Here is a 17,296-nt window from a genome sequence, read left to right as displayed (position 1 = left end):
GTGTGTGTAAGTGTTTGTCTCTCTGTTGTGTCTGTGTCTGTGTGTCTGTGGTCATGTGTGTGTGTGTGTCTGTCTGTGTGTGTCTGAAAGTCAGTCTCTGTGTGATGTGTGTTTGTCTCTATGTGTGTGTGGTCTTGTGTGTTTTTCCTCTGTTGTGGTGATGTCCAGGTGCCGGTCTGGTTCACACCTGTGTGTCCAGTGTTCAGGTGTCATGTGTGTGTCTGTCTGTGTGCGGTAAGTCCCGGTGTGTGTGTCTGTGTGTCTGTCTCTCTGTGTATGTGTGTGTGTGTGTCTGTGTGTTGGGGTGAAGGGACACCTTTGTCACAACGCCTAAGGCTCACAGGCACCCACAAAATGTCATCTCTGAGCTTCCGTTTTCGTTTCTTAAATCCGCCCCACTGATGTACCAAATGGCAACAAGACGTCACTGCTTCGGAGTTCCTGCTGGTTGAACCTGGGCCACACGCCGAGCCGGCACTCCCTGAAGTGGCAGCTGCCATTTCTGTCACGTTCACGCCCCGACTAAACAAGGACGCCACGACGGACGGATGGGGTGCGGCTGCTCCTTCCCACGTGCCCCGGGGTCCCCCCTGAAACTCGTCGTTTCAGGAAGCAAGTTTTTAGGGGACGGTGCTTGAGACTTTGCTTTTTCTAAACACTGTTTTTTAACGGTTCCAATTTTAGAATCTCTAAGTCTCATTAACATGACTTAATCGTGTCCTAGGTCCCTGGTCCAAGGGCACGGGGACCTGGGCCATCTCTGGCCGCGCCCGCCTCACACCCAAGCAGGAAAGGTCACGCGTCTGACCTCGCAGCTCCGTGGAGAAGGGACCCGAACAGAACTTTCCTCCCACCCCTCCTTTCTTCTTTAAAATCTTTGTGACACACGAGCTGGGGACGGAATGACCGAAACGTGTTGCCAAGGGCATCTAGAACGAGGTGTCCCTATGGGCCGCTTGTTTCCCCGAGCTGGCCCGTCCGAGGGCAGAGCATTGGTGAGTCCGGCTGGGTGACAGCCACTTCGGCGAGAGCTGCCAAGATCACCCCCCTCCGAGGACACACAGGCCGTTTCAGACAGCGCAAAACGCGAGGCCCCAAGGCCCTCCGAGTATCCGGCCCCCTCCCAAGCGACTCACCTGCAAATTCTCCAGAGGAAACATCAGTTCTGACAGTGTAAGTGTGAACCCCGGATGAGAATTAAGCCTGCTCGTGGGACCAGAGGGAGGGAGGGACGGCGTGTGTCCGCAAGCAGGAGATAAAATGTGACATCTGGCTGTCACCGCCGTCCCACTCAGTTGTGAGCGGGGGAGCACTGTCCCGAAGCACGGCACGGCGGGTGGAGCGGCGGAGGTGGCCTGGTGGCTCCCGGGAGTGGGGACGTTATGGAGGACCCATCCTATTTTCTTGGCGGACGTCTTACCTCTTGGATCAGGGAGCCGAGGTGGAGTGTGGTGAGGGGCGTCTGCTCTGCCGGCTTCACCACGATGGTGTTCCCGCAGCAGAGGGCGGGCGCCAGCTTCCACGCCAGCATCAGGAGGGGGAAATTCCACTGCAACAGAGCACAGAGGAACGTGGGGGGCCCGGGGGCAGCCCGCCGCCCTGTCCCGGTGCCCCCCGGGAGGATGCTGGCTTTGCACGGGCTAGATTTGGGGCATCAGGGGTGACGCAGGAGTGTGACATGGTCAAAACCGCACTATTCCCACCGGCGCTTTCGAAGCGTATTCTGGGAGACGCTAACAGCTCTGCTCGGGAAAGAGGCTGCTGCGGTACGGAATGATGATCATCCTCTGGGGGGTGTCCGGGCCGGTGGCCGGCTGAAGGCTCTGAGAATCCCCGCAGGAACCAAGTCCGCCCTCCTAAGTCACACGCCACACGGACGTTTTCTCTTCTCGTGGGATACACACGAACCACCCCCCCAATGAACCGGCGCTTTGTGAGATGCATTTTGGAGGATGCTTTTCTTCCCATCATTCAGAGGCAAAGGATGCTGACATCACCAGGGCGGTAAGTCTAGCCGGGGCGGATGCCCGCAGAGCTTACGCCGGGTACCGGGCCCTGTTCTAAGCGCTTCGCAAAACGAACTCGTTTGACCCCTGCAACCGCTGGGAGGTACTCACAGTATCGCTCCCATTGACAGATGGGGATGAGGCCAAGGAGGATGAGGTCACCTTGGCCCAAGGTCGCACGGCAGCGGGCGAAGGCCCCGCGCGCACCCTCCTTGCTACAGTCTCGCTCAGGGTATCACGTTTGATCAGAGGAGGTGACGCCAGCCACGTCTGACAGAGTGCTTAGCTTGATTCTAGCTGTCTGTCAGCTCCAGCCCACAGAAGAGCCCCTGCGGCCCCTTGTCCTCCCAGACGCAGACAGAGGGGTCATGGAGAACCCCCACCTCCGGGCCCCTGGAGGGGCCGCTCGGCCACTTGAATTTCTCTCCCCGCCCCTCCCCCCAGCTCCGTCGGACATTCCAACCACTGGACAACAACGCTAAGACCCCGGTTCCAAAGGGCCTGTGTGCTCGGCTAAGGGACAGCAGGAATCGGTCCCCCGCTGGTGACCGGGACCCTCTTCTTCCTAGATTCTCCCCGCTCGGCATGGAAAGGCCGTCACCCCGCTGGTCCACACGGACGCCCCTGCCCTCGGCCTCCCATCTCTTAGCATCTCCCTGTGAAACGTCCTGGAAGAGCCGCACCCACGCGCCCGGCTCCCTTTCCGGGAAGCCCTGTGAGTTGTCCTCACCTGTACTACACCTGGCGCCCTGCTCCACGTGAGCCAACTCCTCAGTTGTGTCCCTGTCTTTAATTTCCAGGTAGGACAGGAACCCACTGACCACAGTCTCTTTGTAGAAACGTACTCATCCCCTGGGACGCCCCTGGCTGCTCAGGTTTCTCGGTGGGGTCCCTGGTGGCCTCACTCTGCACCCCTCTTTGGGGGACTCCCCATCTTGAGAGCCAGGAGCCCCTCTGGGTCCTTCCAGCTCTGGCCTCTCTCTTGAGCCCCAGACTCAACGACGCACACGGACCCTCGGCTTGGCGGTCCCGCTGGGCCCGCGACCTCACCTGCCCGGGGTCATCGTCGTTCACTTCACGGCCCCCCCAGCCTCCTGCTTCGCTCGACCTCCCCCCTCTGACTGCCAACCCTCCGCCCGGTCCAGCCAGGACCCCGCCTTGTGATTTCCAGCTCGGGCATCTGCCTGTCCCTTAAACGGCTCCTGTCTGATCACGGTCATTGCTTCTGGAGTGGACGCCTCCTTCTAAGTGACCAGCAGCTCCCTTGGGGAACAAACCACGCCTTCAGCAGCCGGCACCCCAGTGCCGCGCCTGGCAAACAGCGGCTTCTCAAATCCTCAAGTCCGTTCGCTGAAGTGACACATCGTTCTTGCCTCCAGGAAGCACTTTTCCAAGCTTCTGTCCACGCTGCCGCCCCGGTCCCGGCTCCCTCCCGGCTGCCAGGGGGCCTGGGGCTTCCTCCGACAGACAGCAGCGTCACTGCGTTCCCTGCCAGGTTGCCCACCGCCCGGTGAATAAAGCCTCCGGTGCCCGGTGAATAAAGCCTCCGGTCCCCGGCAGCCAAGGCCTGCTGGAAGCTGGGCCGTGCCACCCGACCCGTGTGTCTACCCTCTACGTCGCCGTCTGCCCCGTCTAAGCTCCGGCCATGGCAGCTGTCCCGCCGTGGCCTGCCCAGCAGCCCAGGCTGTCCCACGCCTTTGCTCAGGCCGGTCCTCCTGCGTGGTACACCCTTTCCCCTGCTGAACTTTCTTTCTTATTCTTCGAGGTCCGTGTAAGAGACTGTCTCCTTAGGGGTGCCAGCTATTCCCGCCTCCTCCGTTAGGAACCCACGGTGCCTTCTGTCGCACCCCCTGGAGTCACCTCCTGAGATTAGGGATGATGTTTAAACCATCTTGATAACCCTCCAGCACCAAGCTCCATGCCACAAAGCAAACGCTCAATTAATCTCAATCTGATCAAACGAAAACCCAGCGGAAATTGGTTCCAGGGGCCGGAGGGGATGGAGGTGGGGCAGGCGGGGGAAGCCACACAGCTCTGTCTAGAAGCGCCGTCTACTTACGGGAGTGATGGCCCCGCAGACGCCTACGGGCTCGTGCCTGGTGAAACACACGACGTTGTCATCTGGAAGAGAGTGTACGAGAGGAGAGGACGATGCTAGCATTCATCTCGGTGAAAATCTTTTAAACGGTAAAAAGACAAGAAAGAAACACAGCAACCCACGGAGGTGCCGGCTCTACGTCTCGTCTGGGATGCAAAAAAGCGATTTTAAATTCCCTTTCGAAAGTAAAACTCCTTAGAGGCAAGATCGGCTTGAGGGCCATTCCTTTGGGGGCGGTGTGGGGGGGAAGCCTGGAGAAACCAGGGGTGCTCTGAAGACGGACGGGGAGGAACGGGAGGACAGAACCCCCGAAAGACCCCGGCTCACCTGTGGGGATGGTTTTGCCCTGTATCTTGTCCGCCCACCCCGCGAAGTACCGCAGGGTCTTGACACAGCCCTCCAAGTCGATGAAGAAGGCGTGGAGAAACGGCTTGCCCGTGTCCATCGTTTCCAGGGTCTGTAACGAGAAGACGGCAGCCTCAGGCCTGGCCTTTCCTTCGCTTCCACGGTAGGTCAAGGACGGGCCTGGACGGGGTCGGGGGGTGGGGGAGAGTGTGCTTGGCCATCGCCCTCCGCCCCTGCCAGCCAAGGGCATCTCTTCAGAAAGCGAGACGCTACATTGAACGTAAGAGCCGTCCTGGACCCTCCAGGGCATTTTGATTTCGGAATGCGTAAAGCCGGGGGGTCGGCTGGAGCGCCAGCGTGTGTCCCCACGAAGGACAGCACACGTGGGGACGACGTGCGGCCTCGCTGGGAGGCAGGATGCTCTAGCGCGTGGTCGTCTGTCCAGCGTGCAGCTGCCTGAGCGGCGTGACCTGGCCACACGGATTCGCACACTCCCGAGAAGCTTCTGGAGGGTTAGCTGTCTCCCTCCAACACAAGAGAAAGGGAGGACGTAGTCCAGCTGATGGCACGTCGTGGAGGGAGTGACCGGCCGAGCCCAGAAGGGCCGGGGCACCAGCACAAAGACACGATGCCCCCCGCTCACCCACCCTTCCCACGGGGCTGCAAAGCCGGATGCGGGTGGCGGGAGAGGACTCGCCCTAGGCGGTGAGGGAGGTGGCCACCCGGGGTGAGGCGCAGCTGCTCAGTGCCCAGGGTTCTTTCTATTTCCATCCCGGCTGTCAGAGGACCCCTTTGTGCCTCAGACAAGCGGCCCCAGTGGAGGCCCAGTGCCGACGCCGCCTGCCATGCCTCTCTGCAGGAAGTGGCCGCCGTGACACGTCGCCCGGGGCTGGATTCCTGCTTGGGACTCGCTGTAGTGAGATGGCGATTCACCAGGGAAGTCAGGCAGGGCCCTGCGTGCGTGCGTCCTGCCTGAGCTTGACCGCCACGTTCCCGACGCGGGGCCGTGACCCCTCCAGAGCACAGCCGGCCCTGAACTTGGGCACCTGACATCCGGCCAGCACCGTGACCGCTGTTTAGGCTGCTGCCCCCGGACGTTTGCATGTGGAACGACTGTGGGGTGGCCACGCGAGATGCTGGGTGACTGTGTGTGACTTCAGCATTCTCTAACCAGGAGGTGGCCTCTTCCCTAGCGTGGGCAGGTCCCTGAGCCCGTCCCTACCTCAGCTTCCCCGCCTGTAAAATGGGGATAAGCACAGTCAGGACCTACGTCCGTATCCACAAAGCACTCACGACAGTGTCGCCCGCAGCAAGTGCCCTGTTCACTGCTCGAACGATGACAGTTACAGCCATGACGATGATGGTCACTGTCCCTTTGGGGACCAGACGGGTGCTTGGCAATCCTCATTTGGAGGCACCAAGGACACAGGACTGTGCGTTGCTGAAGGTGACAGGGCTGGTCCGGGTGTGGGCTGCGTGTCACCTGCTGCTCAGGGACTAAGCCAGGCCAAGGGGACATTCGGCACACTGTACCTTTAGCTCCTATTCATTTACATTGCAAGTCGGAACTTTTATTTTCCAAGGGGAAACCAAGATCTCGAATCATGCCAAAAGGTCTCCAGGACCAGGCTACCCCAGACAGCATCTGCGTATCTGTCGGTGGAACCAGGAGCTTTTTCTTGGCCTTCTTGGGAAAAAGAGAGAAAGGCAGAGGACCGTGATATCACATCATGGGGAATCGCGAAGCATCTCTGGCTGGGTGACCTTGGACAGGTTACCTAGCCTCTCTGGGCCTCGGGATCCTCATCTCTGAAACGGGATGATAAACGCTACAGGCGAAGCGCCCACGACAAGCCTGGCGACGGTGAGCACACAACGAGCACTGGCTTTTGCCATCATGACTCGGGCAAGGCGGCTGACGGTAGCGACAACACGAATTGGCCGGGCTGGTTTTATGGAACCTGTCCAAGCAAAACCAGGTCACAATAGGTTTCGACAGGAAATTCTTTAAAAAAATAAAATGACGTTCACAGGTGAGCAGACAGGATGGCACCTGAGAAATCAAGTCTTAGCTACTGGGGACTTTCGAACAGTTATTGTGGCTGGACCATGAGTTAAACCACGGCTGCTTGTAAGTTTATTCCCTTTCACGTTTTAAGAGTCACGGGCGCCTTCTGAAAAGCCAGCATCGTAATGATCAGATACTAAAGAATGAAGGGAGAGCATCAGGGTTAAAAAGAGAGTTAACAGGGAGGGCCCCCGTTCGAGGGCTCCCCAAATGAGCACCCGAGCAGCCAGAATGTGGGCCCCGCCGCCTCGGGAAGGGGGAGAGAGCGGGACTGGACACAGACGTAAACACCCAGCTCTGTCCAGACCACTGAGCCGGCACAGGACATGATGGCCAGAAGCACTTCTGCACGAAAATGCGGAAAAGCGTATCGGGCTGGCGAGTGAGGGGCGCTTTCCTGTGACGTGGTCCAAGTTTTAAAAACCGTGCTTGTCAGGAATTGTCTAGTCCCTTTCACGATGTGGCAAAGAGCTGGATCTTATTTCCCGCGGGAGCGAGATTCTGACGGCAGAGGCGACCTGCTCCGTGCACCGTCTCAAAGCAGCCCGGCGGACAACGGGGTGACGGTGGCCTTGCAGCCCCTGCTCCCGAAGATGACCCTGGCATTTGAGGACAGGGTGAGGAGGGCTGCCCAGGGCACATGCTCTGCCGCCTGCACACACACACACATTGCAGACCGATGAGCTCATGCTGGGTGAAAACAGAAATGTTTTTGAAAAAGCCAGTTTGGCAGCTTGCGAGTCAAGGCTGTCACTGCGGGAAGAAACCAGAGGCTCCTGGGAGAGAAATGCTGACCCTGGAGGGGGCTCCCCTCACGCAGATTTGGGGCAAACGCGTTGGACTGGCCGACGGGGGCGAAGAGAGCTCGGGGCCGTGGGCAGACGTGTCCGCAGGGGCCACGCACCCGGAGGGGAACGGAGACGCGAACCCCTCCTCCCTCCACCCCAAGACGCACGGTCAGGGACAGGCACGACACCCGCGTCCTGGCGGACACTGTCCTCCACCAGCGTGTCCACTCTACCGCTTATTCCTGACATCAGATCGAGGAAGGAAAGAATTAGTTTTCCAAATCAGAGGCCAAAAACAGAGGTCCCCGCCCGCCAACTGGCCTCAAGCTTTGGAGCAAGTTTTGAACAGGAGTCCGAGCTGTCCGAAGGTCTGTGCAGGTTGCAGAGGACCTGAGATGTCCTCAGGTCACTTAGCAAAGGAAGGTCTGAGAAGCCTGTTAAATAGGCGCTTACAGCTTACAAACGTCTTCATGGCTCCCTAGCCTGGGACAGCCCAACCTCAGGGAGGGGGCTGAATTTATATCCCCTGCTTCGCAGCAGAGAAACTAAGGACCTAGAAATTACTGGCCAGGAGGGCACGTAGCTGGGGTTAGGACCCGGGTCTTCAGACAGCTGCTACTACGAATAATGGCTTTCATCTGTTTCTGCTTACTGCATGCCAGGGACTCCGCTACGAATTTTAAATGGATCATTCTTACGACACTTGGATATGGTTATTAGTGACGCTTTCCGTGAAGAAACATATGCTCAGAGAGGTTAAACAACTTGTCCAAAGTCACACAGCTAGTAAGCGCAGAGGCGGGATTTGAACCGAGGTCTTTCAGAATCTGAGGTGTATTCTAACCAGGGTCCTTCGCTGTCACCCTCGCTCCACACACGCTCGGCACTGCCCAGTTCGAGGCTGAGGCAGGGACGATTTTCAGGTCACGTGGAGATCATTTTTTTTTCTGTGTTAAGTAGTGGCATTGATTTTAGTAGTGTTCTAAAAAATACAGCCAGCACATTAAACCTGTGACTTCATGGGTACTGCCAGTTAGGATGAGGTTAAATTTAAGTTTGAAAAGGAGTTTATGTTAAAAAAAAAAATCAAGTTCAAAAATGTACCGGTGGGACCAGGATACAACCCGGCCCATCCAGCCCTCTCTGAAGGTCTTGAGTCTGGGAACTAGTGAAGCTGAGCTGCAGGGGGCAAAGGTCTGGCTTCAAAACAAAAAGGGTCAAGTTCAAGGGCGGGGCGGGAGGGAGCCACCTGCCTACCTCACAGAACTACAGCTCAAGGACCAGAGACCCCGCCGCCACACAAAGCCACTGCCCTGCATCTTTTCTTCCACGCCTCGTGGGGGGACAGGACCCCCAGTAAGGCTGGCTGGGGCCACGCCCACCCCTCGTGCGTGCGTGTACTCACCGCCAAGATGGCACGGTCCCTCTCCACGAGGTCCGCCAGCTGGTGCAGCAGGTGGCCGCGGCTCGGAGCATCCAGCCGGCGCCATGCCGAGCCCCTCTGGAAGGCGGCTCTTGCGGCCTCCACCGCCATATCCACGTCGGGCTGAACGGTCAAAACAGCAGGGAGAGAGTGTCACCTTCTGATGCGACCGCACTTGGGGACAGCTCCCCTGTCAGTCACAGAGAACGGCCAAGATCTGCTTCCGTCATGTGAAGAAGGAGGAGGGGTTGGCAAGCAATGGCTGGGGGCTTTCGAGCGACTTTTTTCTTCTTTACGTTTTAAGACTTTTTTTTTTTTTTCAGGATTTCTCCTATGGTTAAATATTAACTTTTCTTCTGATTATAAAAGTGTTTTTGAAAAGTTTATAAAACCACCAACTTTAATGAAGTATTTTTCTTGGTGAACCAAGTAGGAAAAGATTTTCCACTTGCCAGTTTGGACACACTCGGCTCAGCAATGAGGTGGTAAATAACTGTGTGGGCATTTTATTCCCGCTGAGGATCGAGCTCCCACAGTGAGAACGGGTCATGATGTTTCTGAGGATCTGAGAACCGACCACATCGGAAAAGCCCAGAAACTGGGAGGATCAGGAATGTTCTCCCCACCACCCCCTGCCGCCTCACCTACCCCCTGGGGCCACTGTCACACCATCTTATGGAGAAGGAGCTGGGTCTTCTGTGACTGATAGAAAAATTACAATCGAACCTCTTTCTTAACTGGAAAGAAGCGAGAGCTGTTTAGGGTGATTGTCGCTCACTCATTTTCAGGAAAATACGGTTCGAGGCTCTGGTTGCTGATGGGCAGAGGAGATAAGAGGGCTCTGAATTCCTTGTCACAGGCTGTTGGGGTGGAGGCAGGACCTCCCAGCCTCGGGGGACAGGGCTGCCTCTGCCTTCACGTGCTCAGAGCAGTCACCCAGACCGAGGGAAAAGCCAGAGCTTGGGGCAGGGGCTTCTTCTCCTCCTTGATAACCGCATGCAGTGCTGGGGGTCGCTCAGCATCATGCCCGCCACCCCTCCTTGTCCCCACCTCTTCATCCGAGCTCCTCAGTGCCAGCATCTTTACAAAAAGGAGCTTAGCATGGGGCGCTGCACATCGGAGGGGCCGTACAGGCGGACAGACCATGCGTCGCACGCCCAACACGAAACTGGTGGCATCCAGTTGCAGCCCATGCGACACGCGTGCAGTGCCGTTCACCCCCGTCCACGTTCCACGTCGCCCGGACGCTTACTGAGAACGTCAGGCGAGTGCTTCCGAGCACCCCTCCCCTCCTTACAAAAGCTTAACCTTCAACCTTTCCCCCAAAGGCACTTACATCCAAATGTATCAAAGACACATCCAGAAGTCCCTTAGCTTGATACATATGTGCTATGTGATACAGTGCTTTCTATATATGTAACATATATTAAACATATGTAATATGTAACAGCGTATATTATGTGTGTGTGTTATTCGTAAAGCTTGTATGATAATGCAGACCCTGAACTATCGAGTAGGGTTATAAAGACTAAGGCTTTACACCATCATTTAAGTTTCTGGGAGAAAAGAAATCTGGTGATTACATGACCTCATTATCCCAGCGTGACTTGCTCAGCAAGTCTTTTTCCTTCAAGTTCTATTTGTTTTAAGTGTCTCCTGCCAGAATGGCGCATTTGGTGAAACACACCAGCCCGAAATGCTTTCTGGAAAATTTTTTTTAATGCTTCCAGGTTCAAGTCATTGACAAAAATCTCTCCTTTAGCCACGTGATGCGGACAGCTGAGGTCATCCTCATAGACGGAGAAACATCCATCGAAGGAGAGCAACTTCCTACGGTGGATCGTCCCTCACTGATCCCATTCTGGGCCAGGTGTCTGAGAAGCGGCCAGCTTAGGTCCTACCTGAGTGCGGGCCAGTGCTGTCCCCTACCTAGGCCAGCCTGCTTCCTTATTCTGCAGTCACCTGTAATCAAATGACTTAGGGTAGAGACACCTACCTTATCTCCTTCTTCCACGTCGCATATTTTTTCTAGGGTCGAAGGGTTATATGTGGCAAACTTTTTTCCACTCTTGGATCCGTGCCATTCATTGTTGATGAATATCTAACCAGGAAAGGAAGTGGTCATGCATTAGGCTTAAATCAAAATCACATCGCTCCGCCATGCTGAGGTGACGTCTTGCCCTCCTCACTGCCGACTCGCCCAGATGGGAGCTGGAGGGTGGATGGAGTCACGTGCCCACCCGGGAGCAGCCTCAGAATTACTACATAATCAGAAAATTAATTTTTGTCATAAGAAAACTAAAATTATTTAACGTTTTCTTTCTAAAATAATCTCTTTTTTTTTTAAGCGACAACATGAATTCACAGAGGAATAGATGAGTTCGTTAAATTATGGGTATAAGTTAAATTTTCCACCTCCACTGAGTTTGGGGGAAATTAAATAAGTGTATGTACATAGAGTGACAAGCGCGCCTCTGAAGGCTATGTCAGCAGTGGTCGATGGCTTCGTCCTCCTTTCCGCTGCCACCCACGGCGAGATCGCCCAGGAACCAGCTTTGTACAAGCATCTTCCTTAGAACTTTACTTTTCATGAACGCGCATTAGTACACTTACCCTCTTCTCTTGAAAATGTCTATTTTCATGTTGGGCTTAATATGAAACGTACATATGAAGCGTTGGAATACAAAGATAAATATTGGGGTTAGAAGGGGTTCTGCTTATATTAACAGACGTAGCAAATAACTGTTTATATCCAGAATTGAAGAATTAATCCACAAAAAGCATTCAGTTCAGAGTATCTAGAGCACGGCCGAGAATAACAGTTAAAAATAATCGTAAAACACAAAAACGTCATGAGCGAACTGAAAAGGATTCACGAAGATCACGTACTGAACGGCCTATGCTATTTACTCTCAGTTCATTCCAAGTTCTAACTGCTTTAAAAAGCACTGCACTGAAAGACAGGGCTTCAGGAAAGAACAAGAAGGTGACAGAGATGCCACAAAATACCTGCCGGCACCGAGGCCCCGGCTACCCAGCGAGAGGACACCCCAACGCAGCAGCCTGGGACGGCCTTGTCACAATAATCCACCAGGGCGTCAGAGAGGCCCCGGCCGCTGACGTGGATAAGACACTGTAGAAGCATCTCCGTCAAATACAATGCGGTCAGTTAATTTCTAAGTACAGAAGTATCTCATCGGATTCCATTTCCGTTTCTATATGGAAAGATTTTTTCCACTCTTGGATACCTTTTGCTTCTCTCTGAGTCGTTTAAAGGCAGCGTGGGGTCCCTACGAGGGCTAATTTAAATTATTCTGAATTTTATTCAATTGGATGACTTGACTCCCCAGTGAGGACAGAGGAGAGGGGGCGTCATCACACCCAGCATGGGGGCTTGATTACACCTTCCGTCTCCCATAAAAACCCCCGAAGCTCCCCGAGAAGAAAACCCGCTCTGGGAATCGGCCGGCGGAGACCGTTCTGATAACTGTCCCTGGAAAGCAAGGAGTTCTGAGACTAACAAGACAAAGCCAGCTCTGGCTAGGCAGGTGGGCAGAGGCTCCCCGCACCGACAGCATCCCGTGCCCGTGGGATGTGCCCATCCGCCTTCTGGAAGCTCAGCGCCTTCCAGGAGAGGCCAGGCCTCCGGGGAAGCCCGAGGAGACGGCCAGGCTACAATTACAGGTTTCTTCTTCTAGATGAAACCAAATCCGAGAGCTCCCTTTTGCCATCCAGCAAGCCACCGCTCGGCGACAGTGAGAAATGCATAAGTGGAGGAGAGTTAAGTTAGCGTGGGGAGGGAAGAGAGGCCCGTTCGTCAGAAGATGAAATTTCGTGGCTTAGATAATAGATCCTGCCAGCGAAAACTGCTGATTCCGGGTCCTTCCTGGTATCATTTCCAGGGAGGATGGAAAATGAGAAGGTGGCTGAAGAATAAAAATAAGGGGGAGGGAAACAGATTGCGATGATCGGATGTCTGCTATATTTCATCTCTAAGCACGTTCCTCCCCCCCAAAAAAATTTACTTTGTCATTCACGACATTGATGCACGATCTTTTTTTTAACCGGCAACTAAAAAAACAAAACAAAACAAAACAAAAGCAAAAACGAAACAAAACAAAACAGAAAAAAAAAAAAAACGCAGATGGCTCAACTCTAACCATGTTTTCCCATCCCAATGTTTCCATTTCGGCAAAAGTTTTTCTTTATTGCTACACTAGGAAGTCATCTTGTAAGCAGTTTCTGTCCACTAAAACAAAAACGCAAATAAAGAAAGGGGTCGCCGAGCGTGGCCAGCCAGCTCTGCTGGCTGGATTGTTTTGAACCCCGAATCCGAATAATGGGTTCTGGAAATACTTTTCCCCCTTGACTTATGAAAGACTATGAAACAAACCGATGCAAGTATAAAATTAAGTTACACTGGGCTGTAGACGGAACTCAGATCGTACGGATGGATGCCATGGGATACCACGCTATCTGGACCGGGCCGGAAAGCCACAGCCATTCTCAGGGGACGGATGCCCTGGGCAGGTGGCGGTCACACAAGTGACTTCTGCCGACGCCACTTACGGGAACCTCAGTGGTCCTCAGCTGGACTCAAAAGGAGTATGTATTTAGAAAAGGAGCTTTGAGGGAATTTTATTTTTCACAAAAGCGATCATAAAAAGCAGTCTTTTAATAGTCAAGAAAGTCTTAACGAGAATCTCTGCTACTAGAAGAAATAGTATAAGGAAAGGAAAGGGCCCCCTAAAGTGAAACGGGTTGCTAGCCTATGAGATCTGTGTGGGGGTTCCAGCGGGGGGTGGGGGGGACCATCTCCCCACTCCCAGCAGAATCACACAGCAAGCCTGATGTTCAAAACGTGAGGACAAATGGAGGCGTTTTGGCAAGGCCGTCCTTCTGGGAACCGGACTTACCCTGAGAAATAGCACTGTCAAGGTCACGGCTCGGCCCCCGTGTCTGGCGTGTCCGCCTCTACTGAGCAAGAAGCATCATGCACCAGGTTTGAAAAATAACAGACCGTTGAGGGGCACACGCTCCGCCCCTCCCGACTGCCTGCCCCGGGCCTCAGCTCTGCAGTTAATTCTCTCGCTTCTTCGCTCGGCCCTAACAGCTGCCTCTCCAGCCAGAGGTCCCCTGAGCATTGCTCTCCTGGCTGTCCCCTCGACCCCCCGGCCACGCCATACAGGCCGCCCAGGCCCCACGACTGTTAGTGGGAGGCCTGTGTAGAGGTGGGCCCAAGGACAGAGCGGACAGAGGCCTCGCCCTCCACGGGGAAGCGGGGCACGGTGGCCTGGTGTCAGGCTGGGCCGCCATCACGGCCTGGGAGCCTCTGCCTCTTCGCTTTCCCTCAGCCCGAATCGCACACCCAGTTCCGATCCACAGGGCAGAGAGGCGCCCGGCAAGACGAAAGACACTGATCTTCTGTGACCCGCTAAGACCCTCCTCTCAATAGGTCCTAAAGAATGGCAGAGAAGGCAGCAAACTTGCCGTACGTGGCTGCATCACTCTGACAGGAATCCGAGAGGTAAAAAGCACAACCGCATAGGCCATTTCTGGTTTGTATGGCGTTTTTAAAACAGCTATAAAACAGAAATAAAATAAAGCGCGAGCAGCATCACCCTCGAGCGAGCACCGACAGGGTTAGGGGCTAAAAAAACTTAGGTGCTGTTCTCGCTTTTCTGTCATTTGCGTGGGAATTTTCACTCTGAGGCTGATACTCCTAAGGAAACGGCATTAAAATAGTCTCCAGCATTTACGGGGACCGGACGCGTCTCTGTTGATTACAGAGCCCTCCGAAAACAGTTAATTTAAACGTCATGTGATCAGAGGCCCCGGCCGACACAAAGTGCCAAGAGACCAAAATCCGAAGGCCACACATAGTGGCCTGCAAGTTTCTCCGCCTGATTAAAACTATTTGAGAGACATAATTGCTACTTTTGAAAGTAAAATGGATGGAGAATTTTCTAAGTGCTGTGTCAGCTGGAGCTGGGGGCTCTGGATTAGATGCAAAAATAAAAAGACACAAAAAGACACAAAGTAGAGGGATGTGAAGCTCACCGCGGCCTCCGTCTGTGTCCCTGCCCCCCGGTCCCCGGCGCACCTCGGCGATGCCTCGCCTGGGCTCCCACGCACCCTCAGCCCAGCTCCGAGGCCTCGCCATCTCCCTTTCCGCCCCAGGCAGGTGATCTCAACGCTTTTGCTCACCCTCCTGATCTGCAGCCCCAAAAGACAGAGAGCTGGAGGACCGAGGGACGGCCGGCCAGATGGGGCCCTGCCACCCACCCCTGGCTTCCCAGGCCCCGATCTGAGGCCGGCAGGGAACGCGTTTTTTGTCAACACCAGGGCCTCTGGGATCCAGGGCGGTCTCGCCAGGGATCACCTTCCAGCCTGCCCGCTCTCTTCTGGTCAGCAGGTAGGAGCTAAGCGCAGAAGCCGCCCGAAGCTTCTCCCTCTGCTCTCGAGAGCCGCCGCTCTCAGACCTTCTCTTCGCATTCTGGGGCACCCTCTGACCCTCCGGAAGTCAGACTTGTTCAGGCTCGGGCACCCTGCGCACCTCTGCCCGCCCGCTAGGGGGGCCCCGCGGGGACACGTCGGGGCTGCGCGCGCGCTGAGCGGCTTCCCTCGCCGGGATCCGAGGCTGAGCGCGCTGAGCCTCGCCGCCCCGAGAGCCCGTCTCGGGGTGCGGGTCGCGGAGTCCCCTTCGCAGTGCGCCGGGCGCGGGCTCCCGCCCGGGGAAGCCCTGCACCAAACGAGGAAACGAGGCTTCGGGAAGGCTCGACCCGGGCAGGGAGGCTCGCGTCGCGGGCGCCCCGCGAGCTCAGCGGAGGGCGCGCCGGCCCGGAGCCCCCCGCACGCCCGAGGCCGGTCCCTGGCTCCCGCCATCCCGGGCCGGGCCAGCCTGCCGTCGGGTGCGACGGGCGCCCCCCTCACTCACCTTAGTGAACTTGATCTCCAGGTTGCGGATGGGACGAGGCAGGGCAGGTGGCTTCCTGTCCGGCTGCCCGTTCTCCACGGGCCCGTTGGTGCTGGCCATGGCTCCGGGCGCCCCGAGTCTGCGACGCCGGCTCCGTCCCGGGCGCTGCGCAGCCTGCTCGCGGGGTGACAGCTCCGCGCCGCTTTATGGAGAGCCCCACGCCTCCCGCCCGAGGGGCCCGTCTAATTGGCTGCAAGGACCGAGGGAAGGGCGGGCGGGAGGGCGGGGAGGTGCCGGCCGCCTCGGCGCACCCCGCCCGCCGCCCCTGCAGGAGTCCGGCCCGCGCCGCGCGCCCCCGCCCCGGAGGCCGCCCTTGGAGGAGCGCCCCGAAGCGCCGCGGGCCCCGGATGTCCCAGGACGCGAGGGGGCGGCCCGCAGCGGCCGGGGTGGCGGGGGGTGGGGGGTGGGGTCTCCCAGAAAGTCCGGCGCGGTCGCCCGCGGCACCTGCCGCGCCCCCTGCGCGCGCCGCTCGCGCGCTCGCCCGGCTTCGGGGGACGAGCCGCGCTCCGGGGACGCGCGCCCGCCCGGGGCCCCGCGCCGTGCCCGAGGTCCGGTCGCCCCGGCGTGGCGGCCCCGCGCTGTGGCCCACGTGCCTCGGCCGAGAGTCCGGCCGCTGCCGGGTCCCCGCGCGCGCAGGACAGACAGACGCCCGCCGCGCCTCCGTCCGCCCGTGGCGCGACACCCGGCAGGCGCGTCCCGCGGCCTTGGGGCTTCTTCACGCGCGGAGGGGCTGCAGGGGACGGAAACGCAGCCGGCCTTTCCCGCGCCACGCTCTGGAGTCGGGGAGGCCGGGCCTCCGACCCTCACAGGCGCACGCCGCCCTCCAGCCCTGGGTTGCAATTGTTTTGCTTTTTAAAATGCATGGATTATACCTCAATTTCAAAAAAAAAGAAAAAAGGGAAAGCACGTGACATCTTTGCAGCGTCTCGTTTTCAGAGCGGGAGCTTTTGTCCTGCAGGTCGCCCGTAACTTCGCAAGGACGCAGAGGCGCGGTTCGCCCCTCTGCTTCCGTCCTCTGGGAAAGTGTTCACGCCAAGCCCAGGGACTTGCCCCGGGTCCCGCCTGAGACAGGGAAGCAGCTTCTTGTGACGTCGTCCCTCGGGTTTCTGGAACTCAAATTAGGGGACAAAAATAGCGATTTAGCCGCCAGAGAGGCTAAGCCCCTCGGTTCATTTCCTCCTGAGAGTAGTCTCAGGTGGTGGGCCGTGGGGGTCCTCCCTACTGTCTGGGGCTCCTGCCGTTTGTTTTGGGGGCTCAGGGTCCATCTCTGTCCCCTCTCTCCCTGCAGTCCTTCTGGACAGTGGAGAAGCTTTTAAGCTTTTGGAAAACCCTCGTAAACCACCTGCCCTCTGGGGGGGAAAATGCACAGGTGAGGCAGAGAAAGGGGGTAATGGGTCCCCCGAGTGGGTTAGGCTTGAGGGACATCAGTGAGTCTGTCCTAGATGCCAGGCTAACCTCTTTCCTCAGCTGCTCCTGCCTGTCCCTGGGTGGTTGTCTTATCTGGCTGGCCCCGTCGCCCCCACTCAGGCACCCTGGACATACGTGGGGTGATAGCTCATGTCAGAGCCCCAGCTGGGTGCTGAGGCCCATGG

General features: G+C 56.8%; 1 protein-coding gene across 1 annotated transcript in view; it reads right to left on the bottom strand.

The window, feature by feature from the left end:
- ALDH1A3 (aldehyde dehydrogenase 1 family member A3) overlaps positions 1–15,834 on the bottom strand; it is a 35,042-nt gene extending 19,208 nt beyond the window's left edge. Inside the window, exons 1-6 of the mRNA XM_039844122.1 lie at positions 15,666–15,834; positions 10,725–10,829; positions 8,711–8,851; positions 4,432–4,561; positions 4,066–4,127; positions 1,421–1,549 (exon numbers count right to left, since the gene is read on the bottom strand). Coding sequence (XP_039700056.1) covers positions 1,421–1,549; positions 4,066–4,127; positions 4,432–4,561; positions 8,711–8,851; positions 10,725–10,829; positions 15,666–15,764 — 666 coding nt within the window. The 5' untranslated portion in view covers positions 15,765–15,834. The remainder of the gene's footprint in view (positions 1–1,420; positions 1,550–4,065; positions 4,128–4,431; positions 4,562–8,710; positions 8,852–10,724; positions 10,830–15,665) is intronic.
- Between the last annotated feature and the right edge of the window lie 1,462 nt (positions 15,835–17,296).

Source organism: Pteropus medius, unplaced genomic scaffold (assembly GCF_902729225.1).
Source record: "Pteropus medius unplaced genomic scaffold, Ma_sr-lr_union100, whole genome shotgun sequence".
Lineage (NCBI taxonomy): Eukaryota > Metazoa > Chordata > Mammalia > Chiroptera > Pteropodidae > Pteropus > Pteropus medius.
Note: the sequence above shows the minus strand (reverse complement) of the source record. Positions and strands in the feature narration are given on the sequence as shown.